Raw genomic sequence first — 23,619 nt, 5'->3', positions numbered from 1 at the left:
AGGATGAACAGGCCTTCACCCTCTGGTTCGCCTTTTCGTCAGAAAACACAAACCCAGCTCAAACTGACTGATAAATGGAAGAATAGGCGTCAAAAATACGGTTTACTGATTGTCATGTAGCAAAGTGTTTCCCAATGCTGGTCACTCGGGTAAGCTCGGCTCAACCCGGCTCAGCTCGACTCAGCTCGGCTCCGCTCGCGATCGCCTCCGCTCCCGCGGGGCTGACGTTGAGGTCGCTGCGGAGGCCTCGGCTCCACTCGGCTCCATTCGGCTATCAATCAATCAATCAATCAATTTATTTTTGTATAGCCCAGTATCACAACAACAGTTGCCTCAGAGGGCTTCAAGATGTTACATTTGTCGGTAAAAGTAAAAACAGTGAATAAGCATAATGGTAATATGTCAATATTTACAGTAACGAGACAGAACGAAGCAACCACCGCCTTCGACCCTCACATCCGGCAAGAAAAAACTCCAAAAACCCAGTGGGAAAAGAAGAAATCTTGGGGAGAACCACAGTATGGAGGGATCCCTCTCCCAGGGACGGACAGCTTTGGCAACAGCTAGCATGAGACAATAAGAAGTAAAGCCTAGGACAATGTTGAGGACAGTCCGTTGGACGGTCCAGCACAAGAACCACGGATCCCAGCAGTAGAACCGAAGCCAGTCCACGGGCAGGACCGACAGGGGTGTCCTCCCGGTCCGGACGGAGCTTGTTCATAGGCCTTCGTAATAGTGGAGTCAGCAACTGAAACTGGAGAAGACTCCCCCTCGAAGGGGGGGACAACAGGTGAAAAGCAATGAACGGACTAAAGGGAATAACATTCAGACATTAGAGGAGGACAGGGTTCAGTGCACCGTACTTCCCACAGCATTCTAGCTCCTGGGGCAGCTTTGTGGATACTTAACTGTTTAAACTAGTATTTAGTTAGTATAGTTTAGTTTAGTTTAATTTAGTTTGGTTTAGTTTAATTTTGTTTAGTGTAATTTGGTTTGGTTTAGTTTAGTTTAATTTAATTTAATTTAATTTAGTTTAGTTTAGTTTTGTTTAGTTTAGTTTGGTTTACTGTAGTTTGGTTTGGTTTACTTTAGTTTGGTTTGTTTAGTTTAGTTTAGTTTAGTTTAGTTTAGTTTGGTTTGTTTTAGTTTAGTTTAGTTTAGTTTAGTTTAGGCTAGGCTCGGCTCGTGATCGCTGTCTCGCCTGCGGTGCTGATGTTGCTGCTGCTGCGGAGGGTTCGGCTCCACTCGGCTCCATTCGGCTCCGCTCGGCTCCAGGCGGATCGACTGGGGGTCGTGATCGAGCCCGCGGTGCTGATGCTGCTGCGACCGGGCCGGAGGAGCTGGTCGGTGTCCAGCCCGCTCTTCGGCGGGACCCTGCCTGGTTTTATTTCGGTCCGTGCTGTTTGAGAGCGACGTTTAGCCGCTTCGTGCTGCTGCATTTCTCACGACGTGCAGGCGTACAAGCAGCGGCAGCAGCGGCTAGCCCGCATCCCACCCAGCGTCCGGCACAGTCCCCGCTGACATCCGTCCTGGGCTCCGGTCGTCATGTTAGCCACACTTACTGCTCTGCTGGCTCGGGTTTCCAGGTGCTCTGCGTCCCCGCTGGAAGTAATGAAATGTAGCCTCCATCAGCTCGACATCATGACTCACACTCAGTGAGTTAGCCTGCCGCTAGCCCGATGCTACCCGCTGCTAGCGGCTAACGCCGTTAGCCTGCCGCCAGCCCGATGCTAGCGGTTCGTCGACCTGGACCGCTGTTAGCCTGCTGCTAGCTGTTAGCGGCTAACCACCCGGCAGAACCAGCGAGCCGCTGCACGGACTGTGACCGATGGAGCTGAGGCGGTGGTCGGCTTCCAGGAGATGATGGGCCGCCTCCGCCGCGGGTTTGTGCCTCTGTGTGCAGGAGGCGGATCATGGGCTCCGAGAAAGACCCGAGTGCTCACAGACTTCTGGACCAAAAGAAGGACGGCAGGCGCGGTAAGACAGACTGAGAACAGTGTTCTGAAGCCTCAGGTTTTAATGTCCTCATCCTGGAGGGCCAGAGTCCCGCATGAGCTGGGATTAACATCAGGGTATGAGGGTTTGGTGACAGGTTGGAGATGTTTCAGAGAGTCCAACATGGAGTCTAAGAAATGGAAAACCGAGAACAGAGACCCCCTAACACCCAGAACAGAGACCCCCTAACACCCAGAACAGAGACCTTCAAACACCCAGAACAGAGACCCCCTAACACCTAGTACAGAAACCCCTCCAGGACAAGGTTTCCACAGGACTGAGGCCCCCAGGTGGTCTCAGTACTGCTCACCCTCTGCTCTCTGCTCCATAGGTTTAGTGAAGACCCTCCACAGCCTGTTGAAGACCCAGAGCTCTCTGCAGATTCCGCCCCCCTCCCGTTCACAATGTGCTGGTAGGTCAAACTGTGATCTCTGAATGCTGTGGACTGGATCTGCTCCACCGGAGCCCCAGACTAAACCGGATCCACAACATGTGGACCCCATGTTTTACATTTCTTTACCAAATGTCCACATAGAGTCCTGTGTCTGAGCTGAAGGCTGCTGATCCAGGGTCAGCCCTGATCCTGGATCTGTGGCGGCCCTGCTCCAGTCATCAGCTCTAACAGGACCATATTTGCTGAACTAGTTTGGTTGACTTTAACGTCAGTGTTGACTGGATCAGAGGATGGACGTAGCTCCAGTCGGGCGTCTTGTCTGACACTGTGGGACATGAGGACTTGTCTTTGTCTGCAGGTTCCTGTCCAAACCTCAGCATGAGTAGGAGCGAGCACGCCGATGGCCGGCCCGTCCCCGTGGCCCTCACCCCCCAGCTGCCCCCCCGAGCCCACCGGCCCCTCTGCGTGTCGGTGTCCTCCGACAGCAGCGGACGCTTCAGGGCCCTGGAGACGCAGGAGTGGAAGAACAACCTGAAAGCCCAGGTACTGACCAGCGTCTGTCCCTGCTGTCCCTGCCTCAGTCAGTGAAGTGAGACTGAAGACATCAGGTCTTTAGTGTCGACGGGGAACATGACCCGAGACACCGTAGAACCGTCCCACATCATTTTAAACAACCTGTCTGCTCTCGTCTCGTTCCGAGGGAACACTCCTTTTTCTCTGCCAGCGCTGTCCCTCTGTCCGGCTGTCCCCTTCTGTCCAGGCATCTGAACCAGTCTGTCTGTTTACCGTGTTTCACTTTTCACTGAGGGACAGTCAGACTGCGATAAGCGCTGGGCTCTCACCGGCCGCGGTCCGGCCGCGGTCCGGCCGCGGTCCGGCCGCGGTCCGGCCGCGGTCCGGCCGCGGTCCGGACGCGGTCCGGCCGCGGTCTGGCCACGGCCCGGTCACGGCCCGGTCACCGTCCTGCTGTGGAGCTCCGGAAACTTTCCGCTAGCTTCCTGTTCTTCCAGCCGCTGGAGACCCGGACCTGGTTAAGTTCCAGTTCGGGCCCAGTTTAATCCTGTTTTGAGCACAATAATTTAAAAAAAATCTAGTGAAATCCTTCAACTTCAACTGCAAAGAACTTTTCAAAATAAATACTGTCTCTGCGTGGAGGTTTTTGTTAATTGTTCACAAGTTTTATGCAGTAATGAACAGTATTCCTACATGGCAAAGAGTTGGGAAGATGAACACGGTTAAAATGATCTGCTCCTCCATGTTGAACCCGTAGCAGACAGTAGAGCCTGCGGTGAACTCTTCTGTCAGTCGAGGCTGTTGCTGATTGGTTGAAGGGCCAGGCGACGGCGACAAAAGTTGATTATTTTTCATCTTTCTTGTGCCGGGTCGCCAGCTTGCGGATACACATCTGTCTTAACGAGTGTGAAATTTGACGTGCGCAGATGTCGCTGTTGCGTTGTCGGGAGGAGGTAAAGCAGCGTTTGCCTCGTCGCGCATGAACGGCGCAGAGCCCCTGATCCCGGGTCTGCAGGCCGGCGTGGAGCTAACCCGGCTGCTGTGTGTTTCAGATGGAGCAGGCTCACAGCGCCGGAGCCGCCAGCAGCACCGGCTCTCTGGAGCGAGCGTCGCTGTTCTGCGCCGGGGCGTCCGCCGCGGCGTCCGGCTCGGGCCTGTCCAGCCCCGTGGACATCCTCAACAAGAGCAAGTCGTCCAGCCGCTTCTCGCTCTTCTCGCCGCCCTGGAACAGCAGCTCCGAGTCCGACTCCAACCCCCCGTCTCGCTCCGGCTCCAAGAAGCTGCGTAACTACAGCAGGAGGGCCGCCACGGGGCCGGCGGGGGCCCGGGGCCCCGACACGCCCGAGCCCCGACCCGGCGAGCACTTCCAGTACTCGGAGCCGGTCATCTCCAAGGTGACGGACTACATCTACGTGGGGAACCTGAACGCCGCCTACAACGGACGCACGCTGTGCCGCAACAACATCGACAGCATCATCGACATGAGCGGCGTGGCGGGGGAGGCGGGCCCCACGCTCAGCCTCATCCCCTGCACCTGCTCCCGCGGCGCCCGCCACAGCTGGTCCCGCCTCAAGGTGGACATCGGAGACGCGCCGGACGCCCCGGGCGACGGCCCCGCGCTGAGGCAGCGCTGCTTCGAGGACATCAACGAGTGCATCAACGCCTCCGCCGAGAAGAGGAAGCGCGTGCTGGTGCACTGCCGGGACGGCTACTCGCTGGCGCCCACCTGCATCATCCAGTACCTGATGGTGAAGCAGAACATGAGGCTGATCGCCGCCTACGAGCTGCTGCGGGCCAAGTACCCGCTCAACATCCGGGAGTGCCACCAGAACCTGCTGGTGAGCCTGGAGAGGGCGCTGCGGCCCGGCGGCAACGTGGACCCCGAGTGCTTCAAGCAGGCCATCTCACGCAAAGTGGCCTGGACCTGAGTCCGGCCCCCAGGAGCCCCGCCCCCAACCCCCCAGGAGCCCCGCCCCCAGCCCCCCGTCACCTCCCTACAGACAGCAGAGGGCAGCTGGACTCCTCCCTGTGGATGACCCCTCCCTGGGGGGGTAGCCCATCCCTGGGGTTGGAGACCTGTCCCTCGGGGCGGTCCCTCTGGGGGCGTCCCTTCCCTGGCGGTGGCCTGTCCTGTAAACGTGAGCCCCCCCGCCCCCGTCGCGCTCGCCGGCGGACGCAGTGACTTCCTGTGGTGCTCACAGCTCTGGGGTTGACGGTGTGCTGCTGCCGGCTGTACAGTCCATCTCGTCGTGCTTCAGTTCTGTGCCATGCCGTGGTGTTGGTGTTCTTTATCAGGGGAATATCCTAGAGGGGGATCTCAGGAGATTATTGATGTCATGCAGTGCACAGGGGGTTAGATTCCATCAGAGTAGAGTAGATTAGTCTGCAGCCTCACAGCATCACGTCTGGTCACCACTCCATCAGTGCTACACAGCGTGGCTCCTTTTAGGATTTCTCCATGTTGGCAGGGTCGTAGTGATAGTCTGATGAGTGACAGTGATTTGCACATTTTCATCCTGAAGATCATCCAGACGTGTGGAAAGCAGAGCGGGAGCTAGCTAGCTCCACACAGCAGTCAGATGAATGCTAATCCTCTCCAAGTTCTTCCACAGGGAAACGGTTTCACCCTCAAGACGATGGTTTTTTCATGAGTGCATCCTGCTGAGACCGACCCTGGTGGACTTCCAGTGGAGGGCCTGAACCCCGTCCTTCACGCACGTTGGTCCTTCCTCCAGTGAGGGTCCACAGCTCAACAGAAGACCTGCAGGATTCACACCTGAAGACTGGCTCCTGGACTGCATGCTGGTCCACTTCACCAGTAAGACACCACCTGGGAAAATCCACTTCTCAGAACGTTAGAGACAGGAAGCAGATGGATCAATGAGGAAACGCATTAACATCGACCAGCCAACGATGCTTTAACCCTCCAACATGCTGCTCATTTGGTTCAGCATGTTTTCCTGAAACCTTTCAAAATTCAATTGTTTTAATGGACTCTGTTTCCAAGAATTTCAGTTTGTTCCTGAGGATTCTGGAATAAACCGTCCTAGTAGATTTAACCTCCCAGTCCAGGATTGAAGCAGCACTAAGTCCAGTTTGAAGAGTCAGATCCTCGTTTTAAGGGATGTGAGTGTAGTTTAAAGAGCAGGGTCTACTGTCAGTGAAGAACATGTTTACAACAGTCTTCATTATCCTGGACGGGTCCAGTGAAATCAGGTGGTCTGGGACATTTGTAGATCCAGCCTTCAGCTGTTTGTGATGTGGTTTACCAGGCCCAGCTGAGTCCAGGTCCAGTCCCTACAGCAGTGTGTTGACAGGATGTTAAAGTGTGTATCGACACCAGCAGTAGAGGGCGCTGTGGGTCAGGCCAGGAGCTGTTTCACTGCGTTCTGAGAGAGAACGGTGCAGTTAGAGCCCAGAACCGTTCAGACGTGCAGGTAGAACCACCCAGAGAACCCGTCCCGCCTCTGAAGGTCCGCTGGGCCGCCGTACCTCAGTATTCCTCCTCCAGATTACAGAGTGACAGGAACGTTGGTAATGGAGACCTTGACTCGGCGTGTAAAGATCTTCGGACCAGGAAGTGAAGGGAGTGCCCAGCACCGAGTGGTTCCCGTCCCGGAGTGCAGAGGAGCCGTCCGTCGGTCCCTCCTGTTCCCGCTTGAACAGTGACGTCCTGACGTGTCCTCTGGGGGGAAGAGCTACTGCTGCGCCATTAGCGTTAGCATTAGCCCTGCAGCTCTCACCAGTGTTGTCCCGGGTGCCGCTGAACGGTGATTCAGGGTTTTGCACTGCGAGGGGGGGTTTGCACTGTTCACAGGGGTGTGTGTTTTGGTGTGTGCTGAGACGTGACTGTTGCTATGCTAACCCTTATCAGATCCACACTAAGCCAGTCTTCATCAGCTTCAGTGGCATTACGTTGCATTTCATGGGAGGTTTGCATGTTAGCTCCTGGCTGCAGATCGGTACCGCTGCCCTTCACCACCACAGAAGAAGAAACCCTGTTTGAGAACCGTGTGGACCAAGGAACATGTTCTGAGCGCCACAGAACCCCAAACCAGTGTTTGCTAGCATGAGAGCAGATGGCCCTGGTCTGGATGTCGCTGCACCACTTTGACTCGCTTTCAGTCTTTCCGTCGTCACGTTTCTCAAACCGCCTCAGAGTTCCGGGTGTGACTGGACCTCATTGTTTGGTCTTTAGTGATCCTCCACACAGGATGGAAATGTTTAGGGTTACACACTTGTTTGGATTCAGTTTCTTTCATCCTCTCCAGGGTTTCCAGTGTTTTTACTTGAATGTACCGGCTCAGGGTCCAGCTGCCACAGAACCAGAACTGAGTCAGACTGGACAGACTAGCAGATGTGTCCTGGTCTCAGTGAAACAGTCCGTGGAAGAGGGGGTCTTACCTGCTGGTGAAGGCGGGGTGTTTTCAATTTAAAGGCTGAACATGAATACAGAAACTTTTACTTTACTCCCTTCAAAGCCAGAAAGAGCTAGCTATGACCACAGACTTGGTTCTTCATGCCGTCACTGGAGCTAAAAGTCTAAAACCAAATATTTTTCACAGCAGAGTAAACTGGGGGAAATGACAAGAAGCCTGGCGGACCTGTTAGGACTTGATCAGGAACCAAACTTAGCGGTGAAAGAGCAGCTCCTTTTGATCGGTTCTTCCTTCGGGAGCTGGTGGAGGTGAAAGACTGGGCAGCAGCAGAAGCTCTGGAGGCAGAACGTTCCTTTCATGCACTTGTTGCAGTTTGTCAGACAATCTTCATTCTGAATTTGCACGACGATAAAATGTGATAATTAGCATTCCCTCCAACTGTGGTGGGATTGTGTTAGGAAAACCAGATGGGCTCCTCTTTAAAGGCTGACTGCTGAAAAGGGATTGAAGCTGGGGTCTTCAGCTTGTTTTCCAGAGGTTCTCAGGATGGTTAGAATCCAGCCACTCAGCTGCAGCGCAGAGCATCTCAACCCCTTCCACACCTGGACTACGACCACAGTGCACTCCACTTCTGGCCCCAATTGGCAAAGCTGTGTGGAAAGTTACTGGTGCCTGGTCTGCTGCGGCCACTGCGGTTTTCGTCAGATCGCAGTGGCCGCGGCAGAGGATTCACTCCTGGTCGTCCCGAGCATTGTGATTTAACATTTTTTTGCTGTAGTAATTCCTACTGGAATAAATGGCCGCATGGCGTCCTGCATGGCGTCCTGCATGGCGTCCCGCATGGCTGGTGGGATCGGTGTGTGGCTGGTGCATTGCAGGAAACCAGGGAGCGACTGTCGGGGTGTTACGTCATCCCCGCTGCCGTCTGCCTGATCCCCGGTCACCGTCTGCCTGATCCCCGGTCACCGTCTGCCTGATCCCCGGTCACTGTCCACCCGCACACCGGCCTCTTGACCCGACAAGCAGTGGACGCTGATCCCCAATATTTCAAAGTGTTGCATTTATGAACGTTTGTCTTTGGGCGGCGGCCGCTGCTACAAAAAGGTTGAAATCGCCGTGTGATCACTGTTCCACTTGTGAAACGTGCACAGCCCGACAGACATTCCAAGTTAGCTTTCACAATCTGTCGGGCGACTCCAGCGGTTTGGAGCGTGGTTCTGGTTAATCTGGCCACTGTTCTGGTGCAACCAGCTGAAACATTGAAGCATATTTTGTTTTTTCCAATGACTGAAGCAGCGAGCCACAGTGAGTTCAGTCTGAGTCCCGTTTGCAGAACGAGGAACGCCCGTCATGAAAACCAGCCCGGAGTTCAGGTGGCTCTTCTGTCACGCGGCTGTTCATGGTTAGCTAACAGCTAGCTGCTAGCTGCTCCCCAGACAGGTTCACTCTGAGGGGCTTTGGAGTCATGTGCGCCTCGTGCCCTTTGACTGTGTTTCATCTCAAGCTCTTGTTAACAGCATCACGACCATCGAGCCAGTCTGGTGTCCTGAAACTCATTTTGAGGTTTTCCAAAGACGTAACCGAGCTGACAGTCCCGACACTTCTTGTAACTAACAGGTCCCTGCTGAATCCACCAAACCCCCTTTCCTGCTGTTGGTTTGCTCGGTCTTGGTCTCACTGAGTTTTTCTTCGGTTCTCTTCTGGCATCCCTTGGATTCCTGTCGTCGGTGGTAGTTTAAAGCGGTGACCCGGCAGCAGAGTTCGGTCGGATGGAAGCTAAAAGTTTGGTGCCTTCATTTGGAGTCGTCTTGTGGCCGTGCGGTGACATTTGCACACTTTGTAAGACTTTAACCTCTCGATTTGTGGTTGAATATTTTTGCCTGTTTTAATTTTGAGCAAAGCAAAAACCAGGAAAAAAAAACTTCTGTGCAGAGTGGTCGTTGCTATGATCCTCTTGACTCGTCACCAGTGTACAGTAGACTGATGTAGTTCATGCACGTCTGAGCAGCCGTCGGAGACGGAGAACGGCTCCCTCGTGTTGGGTTCACCCTCGCTGTAAATGCTCCAGCTCATGGTCATCGTATCGGAATAAATAGGTTTTCTAACTTGTTCTCTCAGGTGATTTCTCAGTGGCCCAGAATGTTCTCGATGAATACAATGTTTGGAAATGTGAAGCAATGTATTTCTCATGTCATGTTTCTTAAGTCGGACTTACTTTGTACTGTTGAATTAATAAAGAAGGTGTTCTTCACACCTGTATGTGTTCTTGTATTTACTGAACATTTGGCTGTCTTCGCTGACCCTAAAGGAGCGTCCACTACTTTACAGGCGACCTGTTAATGTGGTGAACCATGGTGTAGAAGTCGGAGCTCCACTGTTCTGCACCCTGAGGAACATTCTTTCACACGGAGCCCTCACCAGAACATGTCCAGAAAGGTTCAACGGTCAAAGTGACTTCTCTGGGACCTGTCGTCCAGACTACAGATACTACAATTCAGACATTTAAAACAGGACAGTAAAGACACAGACGTGGACAGGAACCGTCCGGATCTAGGGGCCAGTAACTCTGCCTCCACCTCGTCATCATTGGGGACAGCATCGTTGTAATTTAGACCCTCCAGGATTCCGCGATCGTGGAAATCACGTCTGTCCGTGGATTCACGGACCTTCAGTGGATTTTAATGCCCGGTGCAGAAAACTCACATTTTACATTTAAAGACCAGCACACTCTACAGGATGATGGGCCGAATTTTGCCCTGATCTTCTTCTCCCGACTGAAGCCGACAAGGTCTGTCGATTGTCGGGAGTATGCAAATGAGTTCGGATCCGATCTTCCTGTGGTGTGTGGTGAGCTCCAAGAGGAGCCAATCAGCTCCGAGCTGACCTGTCCATACCCTCGGAATAGAGCTCCCTGATTGGCTGAACAGCTCCGTCTCACCAGGTGTTGATGTGCTGCTTTGAAAAAAAATAATGTCTCAGCTGTCAGAGCTGGAGACATGATTATATATCAATGAAATATATCCATTATATGACAGTAAAAACAAAAAAGCCAGAGCTCCTAAACAGTGCAGACGGTTAGTGGTTAATCCTCAGTAACTGCATCGCTCCTGGATGAACTGCTTTCCCTCCATTCAGACCAATCCCAGATCTTGAAAATCCTGCAGTGTGTAGGATTTTCTGGCCTTAAATTTGGCGTATGCAGCAACGGCAGGCCGGATAAAGAAGCAGACGGTGAATCCACGTGGATTGATAGAAGTAAACATCAGGTTATGGAGCGTCGCTCCGTCGCGTCGCTCCGTCGCGTCGCCCCACTCCCCAGTCAGCGATCACAGAAGAAATTCAACAATAAAGGACCACTTTAGTTTTTTTTAATGCCCGCGGAATATTAACTTTCAAGCTGTGGAATCAAGAATTCCTCCCTGCAGATTCAGGATTATGCTCCGCGGAATCTAAACTTTTTCTCTGCAGATTCCTCGTGGGTCTACTAAATTTTTGCTTCTCGAATGCCATCACATGGTGTTTTCCCGGCCCCACCGTCCTGGATAAGCTCCCGGAGCTCCTCCAGTCCGCGCCTCCTCTGTTCGCCGGGTGATTGTTCATGTTGGGTCGTACGAGACGACGACACTCTGAGCTCAACAAAATAGATTTTAAAGACCTTTTCGGTTTGCTTGAAAGCTGTAAAAAAAAAAAAAAAAAACGGACTACTTTAGCAGACCGCTCCCGTCCCTCTTCCGGGGTGCTGGGTTCTTCTCCAGGCTCCTCAGCTTGAACATCTGGCTTCAACAATCCTGCTCAGCTCACAATCTTCACTTCATGGACAACCTCAACCTCTTCTGGAACCGCCCTGCTCTCTACCGTCACGAATCACGATGGATTACATCCCAGCAGGCTGGAAACTCCGTCCTGTCAGGTAACATCCAGCAGTCCAGACGTCTCCAGCTGTCAGTCCAGCTGACTGACTAACGGTAAGCCCCGCCCACTCTTCACACACCCCTCTCTCTGTTATTATCTCCAGCAGACAGCACCTTCACCAGAGGAGTTAATCTTAAAAACCTAATCAAAATTAAAACTAAATCTGCTGTAGAACAAAAACCCACAGGAGTCAAATGTGGACTGTTAAATATCCGATCCCTCTCCTCCAAATCCTGCTTATTGGTGACCTAATAACTCATCATAATTTAAATTTATCAAACCTCCCTGAAACCTGGCTAAGGAAGGTGAAGAGGCTGACAGGAAGTCCCAGCTCTGTTGAGCCTCAGATCCCCTCAGCCTGAAGCAGCAATGACTTTTTAAATTTCTTTAATGACAAAATCAGAACTATTAGAGATCAAATTGAAAGCTCTCTCCCCAAAGTGGTCCCAGACCAACCAACCACATCCTCAGACCTGTCAGTAGAACCTGACTCACAGCTGCTGAGCTTCCATCCTACTGAACTCTGAGTTCCTCATCTAAACCTACAACTTGTACATGAGATCCAATCCCAACCAGACTGTTTAAAGACATTTTCCCCCTGATCAGCACATCAATATTAGATCAGATCAACTTATCTTTAGTGACAGGCTATGTTCCACAGGCCTTTAAAGGTGCATTAAAGGCACTATCCGTGATTTTAATTTAACCCCGACGAGAAAAATGCTTTTGACATCATGTACTAGCAAGTCCATGCTACATTTCTGTGAAATAAAAATCACACATTGATCAGCGTGTTTTGGATATCTGGCCCCGCAAAGCGCTGCCTGAGGATTCAGCGTGACGACCTCTCTGCTCCAGTCACAGCGCAGCAGCAGCAGCAGGGGGGGCGGAGCCAGGCCGTCTTCGAGCCAGGCCGTCTTCAGCGCATGCACGACACTGGTAAACAGACCAGCATGGAAGCCGAAGGAGCAACAAGTGACTTTCTGCATTGAACATGTAGTGACAAGGTAACATCTGGTTTACTGAGACGAAGTGGCCATTTATTTTGAACAAAATAGAGTCGAAGTGGCTTCTGCTGTGTTTCCTCCGGAGGATTGTGCACGCGTACGGGACGTGCATGTAGTGTCGTGCACGCTGAGTGGGAGCAGAGCGGAGGGGGAGTGGGAGGGTTTTCTCAACATGAGGAACCAGTCAGAGAGCTCGGGGGCGGAGCCAACATTTCAAACTGAAGTCAGGGCTCAGAATTGTGCAGAATCACGGAGAGCTCCTTTAAGGAGTTTTTCAACTTTAGAAATACTTATTTTCCACCATAAATATGTTACACATTTGTAATGATGTGCACGATGTGCCCTGACATATTCATTGCTAGTACCTCTAACAGTGTTAAATTGTCACTTGAAAGTCACAGTGCCGGTCCGGAAATTTGTATTTCTTGGGGAGAATTTGAGAGGATGTGACGTAATGCGCCTCCCGCTGGCCTGACTCGCTTAGCTTTCATTTTGTCTGCCATTACTCCGCCAGATGCTTACCGAGCAACAACTGAGCAGTATTAAGGATGGATCTTCCAGAAAGTAGGAAAGGAAAGGTTTCCAGCACTGCCACAGCTCCAGCACAGACCCACCAGGCAGAAGAACCTTAAAGGTTTCTGCAGCGCTACTAAAAGAGCAAGGAAGGAGTTCCCCTCTTCCGTGCACGTACATGGACGCAAACCACAGGCACCAGCATTTCACTAAGCTGTAGTTACGCCCAAGGCCTGCAGGGGCCGCTGTTTCGCATGAAACGTGCAAACTCCTTAATGCACCTTTAAAGCTAGGGTTGGCGATCTGAATGAGATACATTTTTTTTTAAAAATACTGGTTAAAATGATCTTTATGACCCGATGGGAAGCAATTCATAGCGTGTTTTTAAAGTAGTTTGGAAAATATCTCTGTATCTCTATTCTCTATTCTCTGTAAAGTGTCTGGAGATGACTATGTTGTAATTGGTGCTTTATAAATTGAGCTGAATTGAATTGAATTGAATTGAATTAAGAACCATTTAAAGGCCTGTTTAGAACATGACACAAAGGACAATCAGTGAAACCTGGACGGGGTTGTTAAAGAAAAATATCATGACAGAAGACTCAGCAGTAACGTTCTCTCAGACTTATCTAGAAGAACAGCAGCAGGAACCAAGCTGCTCCACACTGGAGGCTTCAGTCTCCATCCAGATAGCTGGAACCGGAACCGTCTGCTCCTGGATGGGAGTCATCTGTGCTTCTCCTCCGGGGTTCACAGATGTGGTTCTCCTCCTCCACAGTTCTCTGTGGTTCTCCTCTGTGGTTCTGATTGTTCCTGATTGCTCTGGTGCTTTTTCAGAGACTGGTAAACCCCCAGAGAACCAGCTGAGCAGCAGAGCAGATGAAGTGATGCACAGGCTGCTGGTGAAGGTTGTGAGGAAGGAAAACCCAGGAGTGTGGATGGTCTTATTTGAGTTTAGCAGTAAATGCCGGGCCGGTCTGAAGACAGCTTTATAAAGCAGGCAGGTTGAGATCAGCAGTGGCGGCGGCTGCTCGGCTGCCGCCCGGCGCCGTGGCTGGTCGGCCTGCAGTGAGGACGGCTGTCCTTCCTGCTCCCTCAGAGAAATAGTTTCTTACTTTTCACTGGGCTGTGGAGGACTGACAGCTCTGTTCCAGCTGCTCCATGCAGTGCTCCAGATGTTTGGAGAGGTCTTCTCCAAGCAGCTGGACATCAGAGGGCACCGCTCCAGCCAGGAAAACACTTTGAACAGTGACTGAGTCGTTCTTTCTCCCTCAGTTTCGATGTGTTTTCTGATTCGTTCCAGGAGACAACTTCTCACCAGGGCTTCCTGGTTCCACAACACCGGGCACAAAACTTGTTAACCTGGGCGACGTCTGAGCCAGTGTGATGATCTGTGTATCTCTGTAACCCGCTGAGCTACCCAGCTGCTTTCTTTCATTCATTCATTCATTCATTCATTCATTCACTGAGCTGTGTGTAATTTGTGGGTTTGTATGACAGCCTCTCATCAGGTCTGCTCCTGCAGGTCTGAGCAGTTTAGGGCTGAATCGTTCATTGCTTTGGCCTGCTGAATGTTCACTCTGTTTCACTCATTCAGCAGGAAGCGCTGAAGTCTTGTTTTCTGGATGCAGTTTGATTAAACAGCCTGGAACCAGACTGACTTCTGAGTTTCAGTAGCTGAAGACAGAAAATGAACCGTGAGATTAAAGTAGTTCCATGATTGTTACAGATGTTCAGATGAATTGAAGTTATTGTAGGAAAGTATTATTAGGGACCGAGCCCTCCAGGCAAGGTCTCTGTTGTTCTTCGTCCGTTTCTCGTTCTTATTATACTGACCATATTTTCATTTCAAATGTAAATTTGACCCCTTAAACATGCATGAAAACTCACCAAATTTGGCACGCATATCCGGACTGGTGAAACATTTGATAAAATGGAAAAACTAGCCCTATCTGCTCTCTAGCGCTACCTACAAACATACAAACAGTAAAATTGTCGCCACGGCCGTAGGAATGTCGTGGAGAGATGAAACCAACGTTCACGCGTTCGTCTCATCAAGGTCTACATTTCACGCGCTGACACCCCTGACCTAAATCCAACAGGAAGTTCACAATTTCCCTTTCAAAGTAAAATTTTGCTCAAAATCACTCCTCACGAAAAAATTATCTCCTCTGAGACCGTTTGTCGTACAGACATCAGACTAATGCGACGTGATAGAGGAGAAATTTCTCTACAAAAGTTGTGAACAACTTTGTCAAAAGTCTAATGGTGTGGATTTTATGAGCGTTCAAAGTTGGAAGTCTGAAATCCTGCCTTGCTCCGGCCCTCATCCGTTATAATGGGAAAAAAGCACGAAAATTCGCCTTTTTTCAGCACCTCAAACAAGCACCAAGTGTGGCTAAACCGTGACTCCTATCAACAAACCGAGCACACGTAAAGCCTCACCAGGTTCTCCCAAACAAGGTGATGTAACATAAGTGTGGAAAATATCATGTTATATGTACGTTTTCACAGGTATGAAAAGGTGTGCGCTCTGCATTTTTTTTGCTCTCAGTTATAATGGAGCCGGATGGGGAAAAATCTCGCGCTTCTCACAAACTGAGGCCTCTGGGGTCCAAACTAAAAGTCTGACTGCTCTGAAAGCCTCACCAACTGAAAGACAACTAATTTTCCTATGAAACGTGATATTTTTTGTTCAGTTTTGCCAAACAGGAAAGGAACAAGGAGCAGTTGTTTCCCAAACAGAAGCTTCAATTTTCTCCTCTCCCCCACTCTAACGGACATGACCATATATGGGCGTACAGTGCAGTTACACAGCTGACAGCAGCTGTCAATCAAACTCTGACACTCAGTGCCTTCATTCAGTGACTGTCAAAAGCAGATGGGAGAAGCTAACAACTCCATGTTAGTGGATGGGACATGCTAACAGCTGTATGTTAGTGGATGACTGATGCTAACAGCTGCATGTTAGTGGATGGGACATGCTCACAACTCCATGTTATTGGATGACAGATGCTAACAGCTATATGTTAGTGGATGGGAGATGGTAACAGCTCCATGTTCGTGGATGACAAATGCTAAAAGCTCCATGTTAGTGAATGGGACATGCTAACAACTCCATGTTCGTGGATGACAGATGCTAACAGCTACATGTTAGTGGATGGGTGATGCTAACAGCTACATGTTAGTGGATGGGACATGCTAACAACTCCATGTTACTGGATGACAGATGCAAAAAGCTACATGTTAGTGGATGACAGATGCTAACAGCTCCATGTTAGTGGATGACAGATGCTACCAGTTCAATTTTTGTGGATGGGACATGCTAATAACTCCATGTTAGTGGATGACAGATGCTAACAACTCCAATATGAAGGGGGTGGACGTCTCAGTCGCGGGCCGGCGCGGAGGCTCGGTCCCGACCAATGCCGCTTGCGGCTTTAATTACCTATAATACAGAATCAACATTGACAATAGAGTTGAATGAATTACTCAGCATGTAGTTGTTGTTGTCGAACATTCTGAAACTTCCTCAGACTGTTTTCTGGTTCTGAACTGAACTGCTTGGCTGTAACTCTAACCTGAACTGCTCAGCTTGGTGACTGCTGGAGTTGATGCCGGTAAAACCAAAATAACTCGACTACGTGCCAAAAACTCTGACAGCCAACACAAGCATCAGTTTAAAAACCAGAAGGAAAGAGTAGGGAGCAGTGTGGAGAAAGAAGTGAGGAGGGTGGTAGTTCTAATCTGCTCCATCATCAGGGCACACCTGCCCTGCCCCCCCCCCCCCCCCCCCCCCCCCCCCCCCCTCCCCGCCGCCCCCCACAGTCTCAGACCTGAATCTTGGTCTCATGTTCTCTCAGGAAAACCTGTTTTGAAGAAATGATGCCGTCAGCGCTCCAGCCTCTTCACAGCCAGCCCAGCTGGGGGTGCAGGGGGGTCCGAGGTTTTATTTCTGGAGCTTTTGAGCCTATTGGCCAGAGAGGAAACCAGCTTCCATATAGAGGTGACAGTAAACCCCTCGGCTGTAGGGGATGCAATATATACCAGCTGAAAGCTCCAGAAACTGAGCTGCTGCGTCTGTCTGTGTCCAAGAGGGTAAGAAAACTCCATCCTCTGCCGCCGCTCGCCCACCACACCGTCTGACTGCTGTGACTGACTTCCTTCAGCTGAGGACGTCTCTCTGGCTGCAGGACGGTCGTCAGTTTAAACGGTCTACTTTCTGGTTCAACTTTGGAAGTTCTGTGTTGCTGTTGTGTTGGTGACATGGTGATGTTGTGTTGGTAACATGGTGATGTTGTGTTGGTGACATGGTGATGTTGTGTTGGTGACATAGTGATGTTGTGTTGGTGTTGTGGTGTTACTGTGCTGGTCATGTGTTGCTGTTGTGTTGGTATCGTGTTAGTGTTGTGTTGTTGATATGTGTGTGATGTGTTGCTGTTGTGTTGCTGTTGTGTTGGTTACATGGTGGTGTTGTGTTGATGTTGTGTTGGTGATGGAGACGTTTCATGTCAGCATTTAGCTCCACACTGAACCTTTGTTTGGTTTTTCAATCCGTGTTTCATCCAGATGTGGTCACATGTTGAGCATCAAGTACTGAAGAAATGATAAAATGAGTGAGTGAATAGAACCAAGAAAGAAAACTGCATCTGCTCCCATAGAACTACATCTGGTGACAATGTGCTGAAATTCAAAACATGCTTAATTTCTTCAAATCAAGTCTTTCCAGGAGCAGAAAAATATTCAGTGTGTTGAGTTAAAACAGCTGTGACGCAGCCTCTCACAGCAAAAACAATAACGGCCATTTCTGCTCAACGTGGAGCCCAAGGCCAGCATCTTCATCTGTTTGAAGCGTTACTGTGAGAGAATGCTGAATCGTCTCCAGCAGACCAGGAGGATGAGAGGTCTGTAGCGCTCAGGAGAGCGGCTGAAGAGAAGCCGTCGGTGTTTCACTGTGTTCAGGCAGATCTCGGCTCATGGCCGATGGTCATGAGACCATCCAGGAATCAATCAGCGAACAGTCACTGCTCCAATCTGTTCGTCTGGCTCTTCAGCTGAATACACAGAAATCTGAAGTTTACCCACAGCTTTTATGCTGATGACACTTTTGTGTTTAAAATAAATGTTTTGGCCTAAACAGTTCAATATCTCAGCTTGTGGATAATTGCATTAAAAGTGATATGACTTTTTTGGAAATGCCTATTCAGAGAAGTTTATTTTCAACGGGTAGAGTTGAATTTACGATGAATCGTCTCCAGGCGTCCAGGATGGATCTGTCCTCTCCCATCAGTGGGACGCTCACAATGAAGCCACAGGTCACCAGCTCCAGGGTTTCAGAATCCAGGACGTTTTGCTGCTGTCAGACTGGAGGCTTCACAACAAGGTTTATTCTGAAATAAAAAAAAAAAAAGAAATGGAAATGAAGTTGGAGCTGCCATGTTCACAGTGAAGCAGAAGCAGAAGCTCTACCAGCCCCTGGCTGAGGCGACGCCGTCTTTACCTCAGAAGCTGTTATACCATCCCCGACCTAAAGCCAGCTCCTCCTCTGCTTGGGCTTCCAGCCGGTCTGGTCCGGACTCCAGAGAGGGCTCACTCTGTGAGGTCCGGATTGTTCTGCCTCGCCTCTATTTTCGGGGCTGATGGCGAGGTCTCGCTCATGTCTGAGATGTTTGTAGCAGCAGAGGAGCTATCGGGTGTTTGCTGATAATGTTCCAGAAGACAGACCTTTCACGACAAGGTTCCCAGAGGGAGACAACTGGACCCAGACCATGGTCCTGATTTAGACCTGGAGGTTCCTGCTCCAGCAGAGCTCCGTGTCAGGTTTCCTTCAAGCGCATCATTATTTGAAGTATTTCATTACATTCATCCATCTTTCTTCAGATGCTCTTGAGTTTGTGCCGCCTGATGGTTTCTGTTTCCTTTCCTGTTAAATCTGTTTCCTGTGCCTCTGCTCCTGGTGGTAAATGGTGAAACTCTTGTTTCTGTGCAGGACTGTGAAACCAAGGCTCACCATCATGTCGGAGTGAGTCTTTCTGCTTCTCTTGCTCCTGCTGAAGGTTGTGAAAGTTCATCAAGGTTTTGAATGTTTTTATGTTTTTGATCCTCCAGGAAAAAGATGTCTTCAAGCCGGAAGCATCAGCTGAAGGTGAGGAGCGGAATCTGGTCTCAGTCTGAATCTGGTCTCAGTCTGAATCTGGTCTCAGTCTGAATCTGGTCTCAGTCTGAATCTGGTCTCAGTGTGCTTTGATAGAAACAGTCAGCCCTCGTCCTGCTCACATGACCCAGCAGCTTCAGTTCTACCATCCATCCATCCATCATCCATCCATCCATCATCCATCCATCCATCCATCCATCATCCATCCATCCACCCATCCATCCATCCATCATCCATCCATCCACCCATCCATCATCCATCCATCCATCCATCATCCATCCATCCACCCATCCATCCATCCACCCATCCATCATCCATCCATCCATCCATCATCCATCCATCCACCCATCCATCCATCCATCATCCATCCATCATCTATCCATCCATCCGTCATCCATCCATCCATCCATCCATCCATCATCCATCCATCCATCCATCCATCCATCCATCTCTTTCTCACTGTTTCGACTTTACATGCTAAATAGAATTACTTTAATCTGAAAAGAAAAAATGATGGATTTTGTCTATTGCCTTAAATAAAGGTTTGAAAATGATTATTATTGTTATTAAATTAGTTATAATTTAGTTAAATAGTCATTGCATGATCCACACCACATTACTCCACTGACTGCGTCTTGTGTCTTTGTGAGATCGTTCCTCTCTTCACCAAAACAACACCTGGTTCAGACCAGCCTGATGGACTGAGCACTGAGGCGCCTCCCACCTGGACAAACCAGAAAACACATCAGCGCTGAACACCTGACTTCTCTGTGCCGCTCACGACCTGCCAACACGACCGTCCACTGAGACGCCGTGGTTAAGAGTGACAGCTGAATGTCTTCAGTGTATTGACGTGTGGTGTGTTCCGGCGGCAGAGTCTGATGCTGTCCATCGCCAAAGGCCTGCTGGAGGAGGAGGAGAGGGAGCGGGAGCGGGACAGGGCTCGGTACATGGCGGAGAACTGTCCGGCGCCGTCCATGCCCAGAACCATGCAGGACCTGCAGGTACGCCACAAACCTGCAGCTCTCTGTAGGTCCACACACACACACACACACACACACACACACACACACACACACACACACACACACACACACACACACACACACACACACACAATGTCCAGATACTGATTGGGCTTTACTAGCATCAAAGACACAAACCAAACCACCGCTAGTATTCCTCTAGTGATGCACCTTTCTCAGAACGTTCTGGCTCCATTAAGATCAGCCTTGGCTGAATCCAGTGGGTTTCATATGCTTTTACTCCAACCACTGCTGGACACTGCGACATCCAGTTTTCCAGATGTGTGAGCCTCCAACCTCTGGACACACTGAATGATCTGGGATTGTGGACACTTGATCTGAGATGACTTTCCAGTGTTATCTCAGTTCCTTTTAATTCAAAGGACACTGCAGACACTTCAGTACACATGTTAGATTTTTGAAGTGTTCTGGGTTCTTTAAAACAACCACAGTGGGCCAAAGCGCTGGACACAGAGAATAAAAAAAAACACTTCTGTTTCATAAGAGAGATAGAATATGGAAACAACACAAATTAAACAAACAGTGAGACAGATCACATGAATAAAACATCCTTACCTAATAGCTAAAATAAAACAACCTCCAAAAATGCATCTAAAAGTCACTATTTGTGTGATGTGTTGTCGATGTTCAGGACCTGTGTAAAGAGATTCACAAGAAGATCGACGTCATTGATGAGGAGCGATACGATCTGGCGCTGAAAGTCAGCAAGTCTGACAAGGAGGTAGAGGAGAAACCTGAAGGAACTCAGTTCTTCATCATGCCTGAAATTCAGTCTTTAGAGTCGAACTGCCATCGTCTGTTTTCACTCAGTTACGCCCTTACTCTCCAGATCGAGGACCTGAAGATCAAAGTCCAGGACCTGATGGGAAAGTTTAAGAAACCGGTCCTGAAGAAGGTGCGCATGTCGGCCGACGCCATGCTGAAGGCCCTGCTGGGCTCCAAGCACACCGTCAACCTGGACCTGAGGGCCAACCTGAAGCAGGTCAAGAAGGAGGTGAAGGAGGAGGTGAGCAGCTGGGCCTGGGGGGGGCCGGGCCTGGGGGGGGGGGTGCAGGGCAGGCTGCTGGACCAGAGACACAGGAACAAAACCAGATCTTTCATGTAGCAGAACCTGAAAGACACAGATGAGTCCATCAGAGAGACCAGAAATGGGACAGGACCCACACCAGGACATCAGCCAGACTGGAACTGAGAACCAAAACCAGCCAGAAGGATGAATGAAACACTCAAAACTGAACCTGAACAGGAAGAGTATCTGCATCACATGACCTGGCAGTTGGCACCCAGAGGACCGCCGCCATGTTGGAGTGAAAACAACCAGTGATACCTGGTTTCATTCATATGCAGTAGTACGGGTTCGCTGTTCTTTAATGTTGAAAATGTGGACTGATCAGGTGAGGAGGGACGTTGTTGTGTTGTCAGATCAAGTGGACAATCTGGACGTAACACACAAAGACCGGTACCGGGAGGAACTACGGATTCCAGGCTACAGCAGGACCCGTACTTGATGCCAGCCGCCTGTTCCCAGCATGCACGGCTGAGACTCAAGAACCCTCGATCTGGAGAACGCCGACATTTACTGTTATCTAATCAACAGTTCTTCATGTCACAAAAGCAGCGATGAAGGCGAACAGGAGCCTGGATTCATACAGTATTTAGTTTCTGGCTTTGTGGAGCTCTGGGACAACACGGACAGCGTTCTGGTAAAGTCTGCGGTGCGTAGATCTGCTAACTTACATGTCAGAGTTAAACTCCAGGCAAAAATGGACGTGTTCATCACGGAAGTCATTTAACCCGTTCAGCCCAACGGACCCGGTACCGGATCCAGCAGCCGTCTGCTCCACTCCAACCAGGGTAAAAAGAGACTAAAATGCTGTGAGGATGATTTCTTTACATTGTGTCTCAGACCAGAAGCCTTCATCTCACTGACTGAACGCTGCAGCTGCACTTTGACACCAACTGTTTGTTTTATAACAACTTTAAAATCCAGATGCAATTGGACACGCCCCCCTCCCCCGCCTCCAGACACAGAACGCTCCAGAACCAGAACCGTCTGCTCCAACATGCTGGGTCTCATATGGAACTAGAAAATCTACACTTTAAGAGACAGCAGGCAGAATCTTCTCTGAGCCGACCGCCTCCCGCCAGCAGCAAAACAAACCAGAACCCAGCTCCACATCTCACAGCAGCAGCTCAGATCATGTTTCTCTCTTCTTCACCAAACCTCAGCTGTTCAACCAAACACAACATGTTTATGTCCTTACCGTGTTGTGGTCATTTTCCATCTGTCCTGCTCCTCTGACCAGAATTAGGGGCATAATCCTCTCGAACAGTGAAAGAGCATCATGCGCCTGAATGTTTGTTTTCACTCCAACATGGCGGTGACTACCCAGCGTGCATTGCGAGGCCGGGTGTGTGACATCAGCTGCAAATACTCTATTGACAGCGACAGTGGAACCAGAGCACGAAGAACCAGGAGAACCAGGAGGCTGTTTGAAAAACTCAGAAAATCAAAACACAAAACCAGGGCTGTGAGAGGACTGGACTAGATAAGACCTGGACCACGAGGAGAACCAGTCAACAGAGAAGACCTGAACCACGAAGAGTAAACTAGACTGGATTAGACTGAGCAGTAGTTCAAAGCGTTGCGTCAGACCGGTTAAACGTTAAAACCACATGATGAGCCACTTCAGATCCAGGCTTCCTGAGCATCGCTTTGTACAGTTCTTCACAGATGAAGCTGCAGTTAGGAGGAATCAGAGTCACGTGGAAAACAGAGTGCAGCTCAGCAACCCAAGGGTTTATCACCGTGTGATCTGCTGTCACCACTTCTAGACATCAGAACTTTGACTAACTGTACAGACAGTCAGCTCTGCTGGTTCTTCTGGCGAGTTCCTGACTCGCAGCAGTGACGGGAATCTCCCTCTACATGCTGGCAAGGTGAGGATTTGAAATGAAAAGCATTTTCACATTTAAAGGAGTGAAGACACAGCAGTATCAGGACAGTTCCACCAGGGGGCGCTCTCGGAACTCTCATTTTTACTGACTCAACCTTGACCTTTGACCGTCTTGGTTTTTCAGGATAAAGAACTTCGTGATGTTGGAGACTGGCGCAAAAACATTGAAGACAAATCCGGCATGGACGGGAGGAAGAAGATGTTTGAGGCCGAGGCTTGAAATGTGTGGACAGTGGTTCTGTTTGTCCCTGACTCTGTGAAACACCGTATTAAACTTGTACAGTTACAGAATAAACTGCTGAAGCGTCTGGTTTGACTTCTTCCTGGGGCGGCTCGGGGTGACGATGCAGAGCTAACGTTACCTCCGTCTGTTTCCTCCAACCTCCACAAAAAAAACATTAGCGCTGCTGGTTATCCTGAGAGGACGAGTCTCCAGGAATCCCGTCTGTCACCACAACCAGGAGCACCGGGACGAGGCGCCCTCTGACACCAGCCTCATCAGGCATGTAGGTCTGTAGCTGGACTGTGGCTGCAGGACATCAACAGGACATGGTCGTCCCTCCGTCCTGCTCTGTATCAGCCCCTCCTGATTCTGTCCCAGTTCTCCACAACAAAGACAAACAGACCCGTCCAGGTCCCCATGTCCGTCCACACTCACAAACCCTGGCCCGAGGTCCTGGCAGCCAAGAGGGGCGAACATGTACAAATTCTATGATAAAGAGAAGAGAAAGCTGTGACTGAACCCACCC

General features: G+C 50.2%; 2 protein-coding genes across 4 annotated transcripts; both read left to right on the top strand.

The window, feature by feature from the left end:
- Positions 1-1,215: 1,215 nt before the first annotated feature.
- Positions 1,216-9,526, top strand: LOC115392405 (uncharacterized). Its single transcript, XM_030096998.1, has 4 exons — positions 1,216-1,977; positions 2,327-2,407; positions 2,748-2,932; positions 3,955-9,526. The coding sequence occupies exons 1-4, from the start codon at positions 1,914-1,916 to the stop codon at positions 4,828-4,830; spliced, it is 1,206 nt and encodes a 401-aa protein (XP_029952858.1). The 5' UTR covers positions 1,216-1,913; the 3' UTR covers positions 4,831-9,526.
- A 7,197-nt stretch (positions 9,527-16,723) lies between these two features.
- LOC115392329 (troponin I, fast skeletal muscle-like) lies at positions 16,724-23,178 on the top strand. 3 transcript variants are annotated; one of them, XM_030096922.1, is made up of 7 exons: positions 16,724-16,811; positions 18,703-18,735; positions 18,822-18,858; positions 19,743-19,871; positions 20,545-20,634; positions 20,743-20,919; positions 22,995-23,178. In XM_030096922.1, the coding sequence occupies exons 2-7, from the start codon at positions 18,728-18,730 to the stop codon at positions 23,088-23,090; spliced, it is 537 nt and encodes a 178-aa protein (XP_029952782.1). In that variant the 5' UTR covers positions 16,724-16,811; positions 18,703-18,727; the 3' UTR covers positions 23,091-23,178. The 3 variants fall into 3 exon arrangements, with proteins under 3 accessions (XP_029952782.1, XP_029952784.1, XP_029952783.1); XM_030096924.1 differs by lacking the exon at positions 16,724-16,811 and adding an exon at positions 16,848-16,926; XM_030096923.1 differs by lacking the exon at positions 16,724-16,811 and adding an exon at positions 18,434-18,533.
- Positions 23,179-23,619: the final 441 nt, after the last annotated feature.

This window comes from Salarias fasciatus, chromosome 7 (assembly GCF_902148845.1).
Source record: "Salarias fasciatus chromosome 7, fSalaFa1.1, whole genome shotgun sequence".
Classification (NCBI taxonomy): domain Eukaryota; kingdom Metazoa; phylum Chordata; class Actinopteri; order Blenniiformes; family Blenniidae; genus Salarias; species Salarias fasciatus.
Note: the sequence above shows the minus strand (reverse complement) of the source record. Positions and strands in the feature narration are given on the sequence as shown.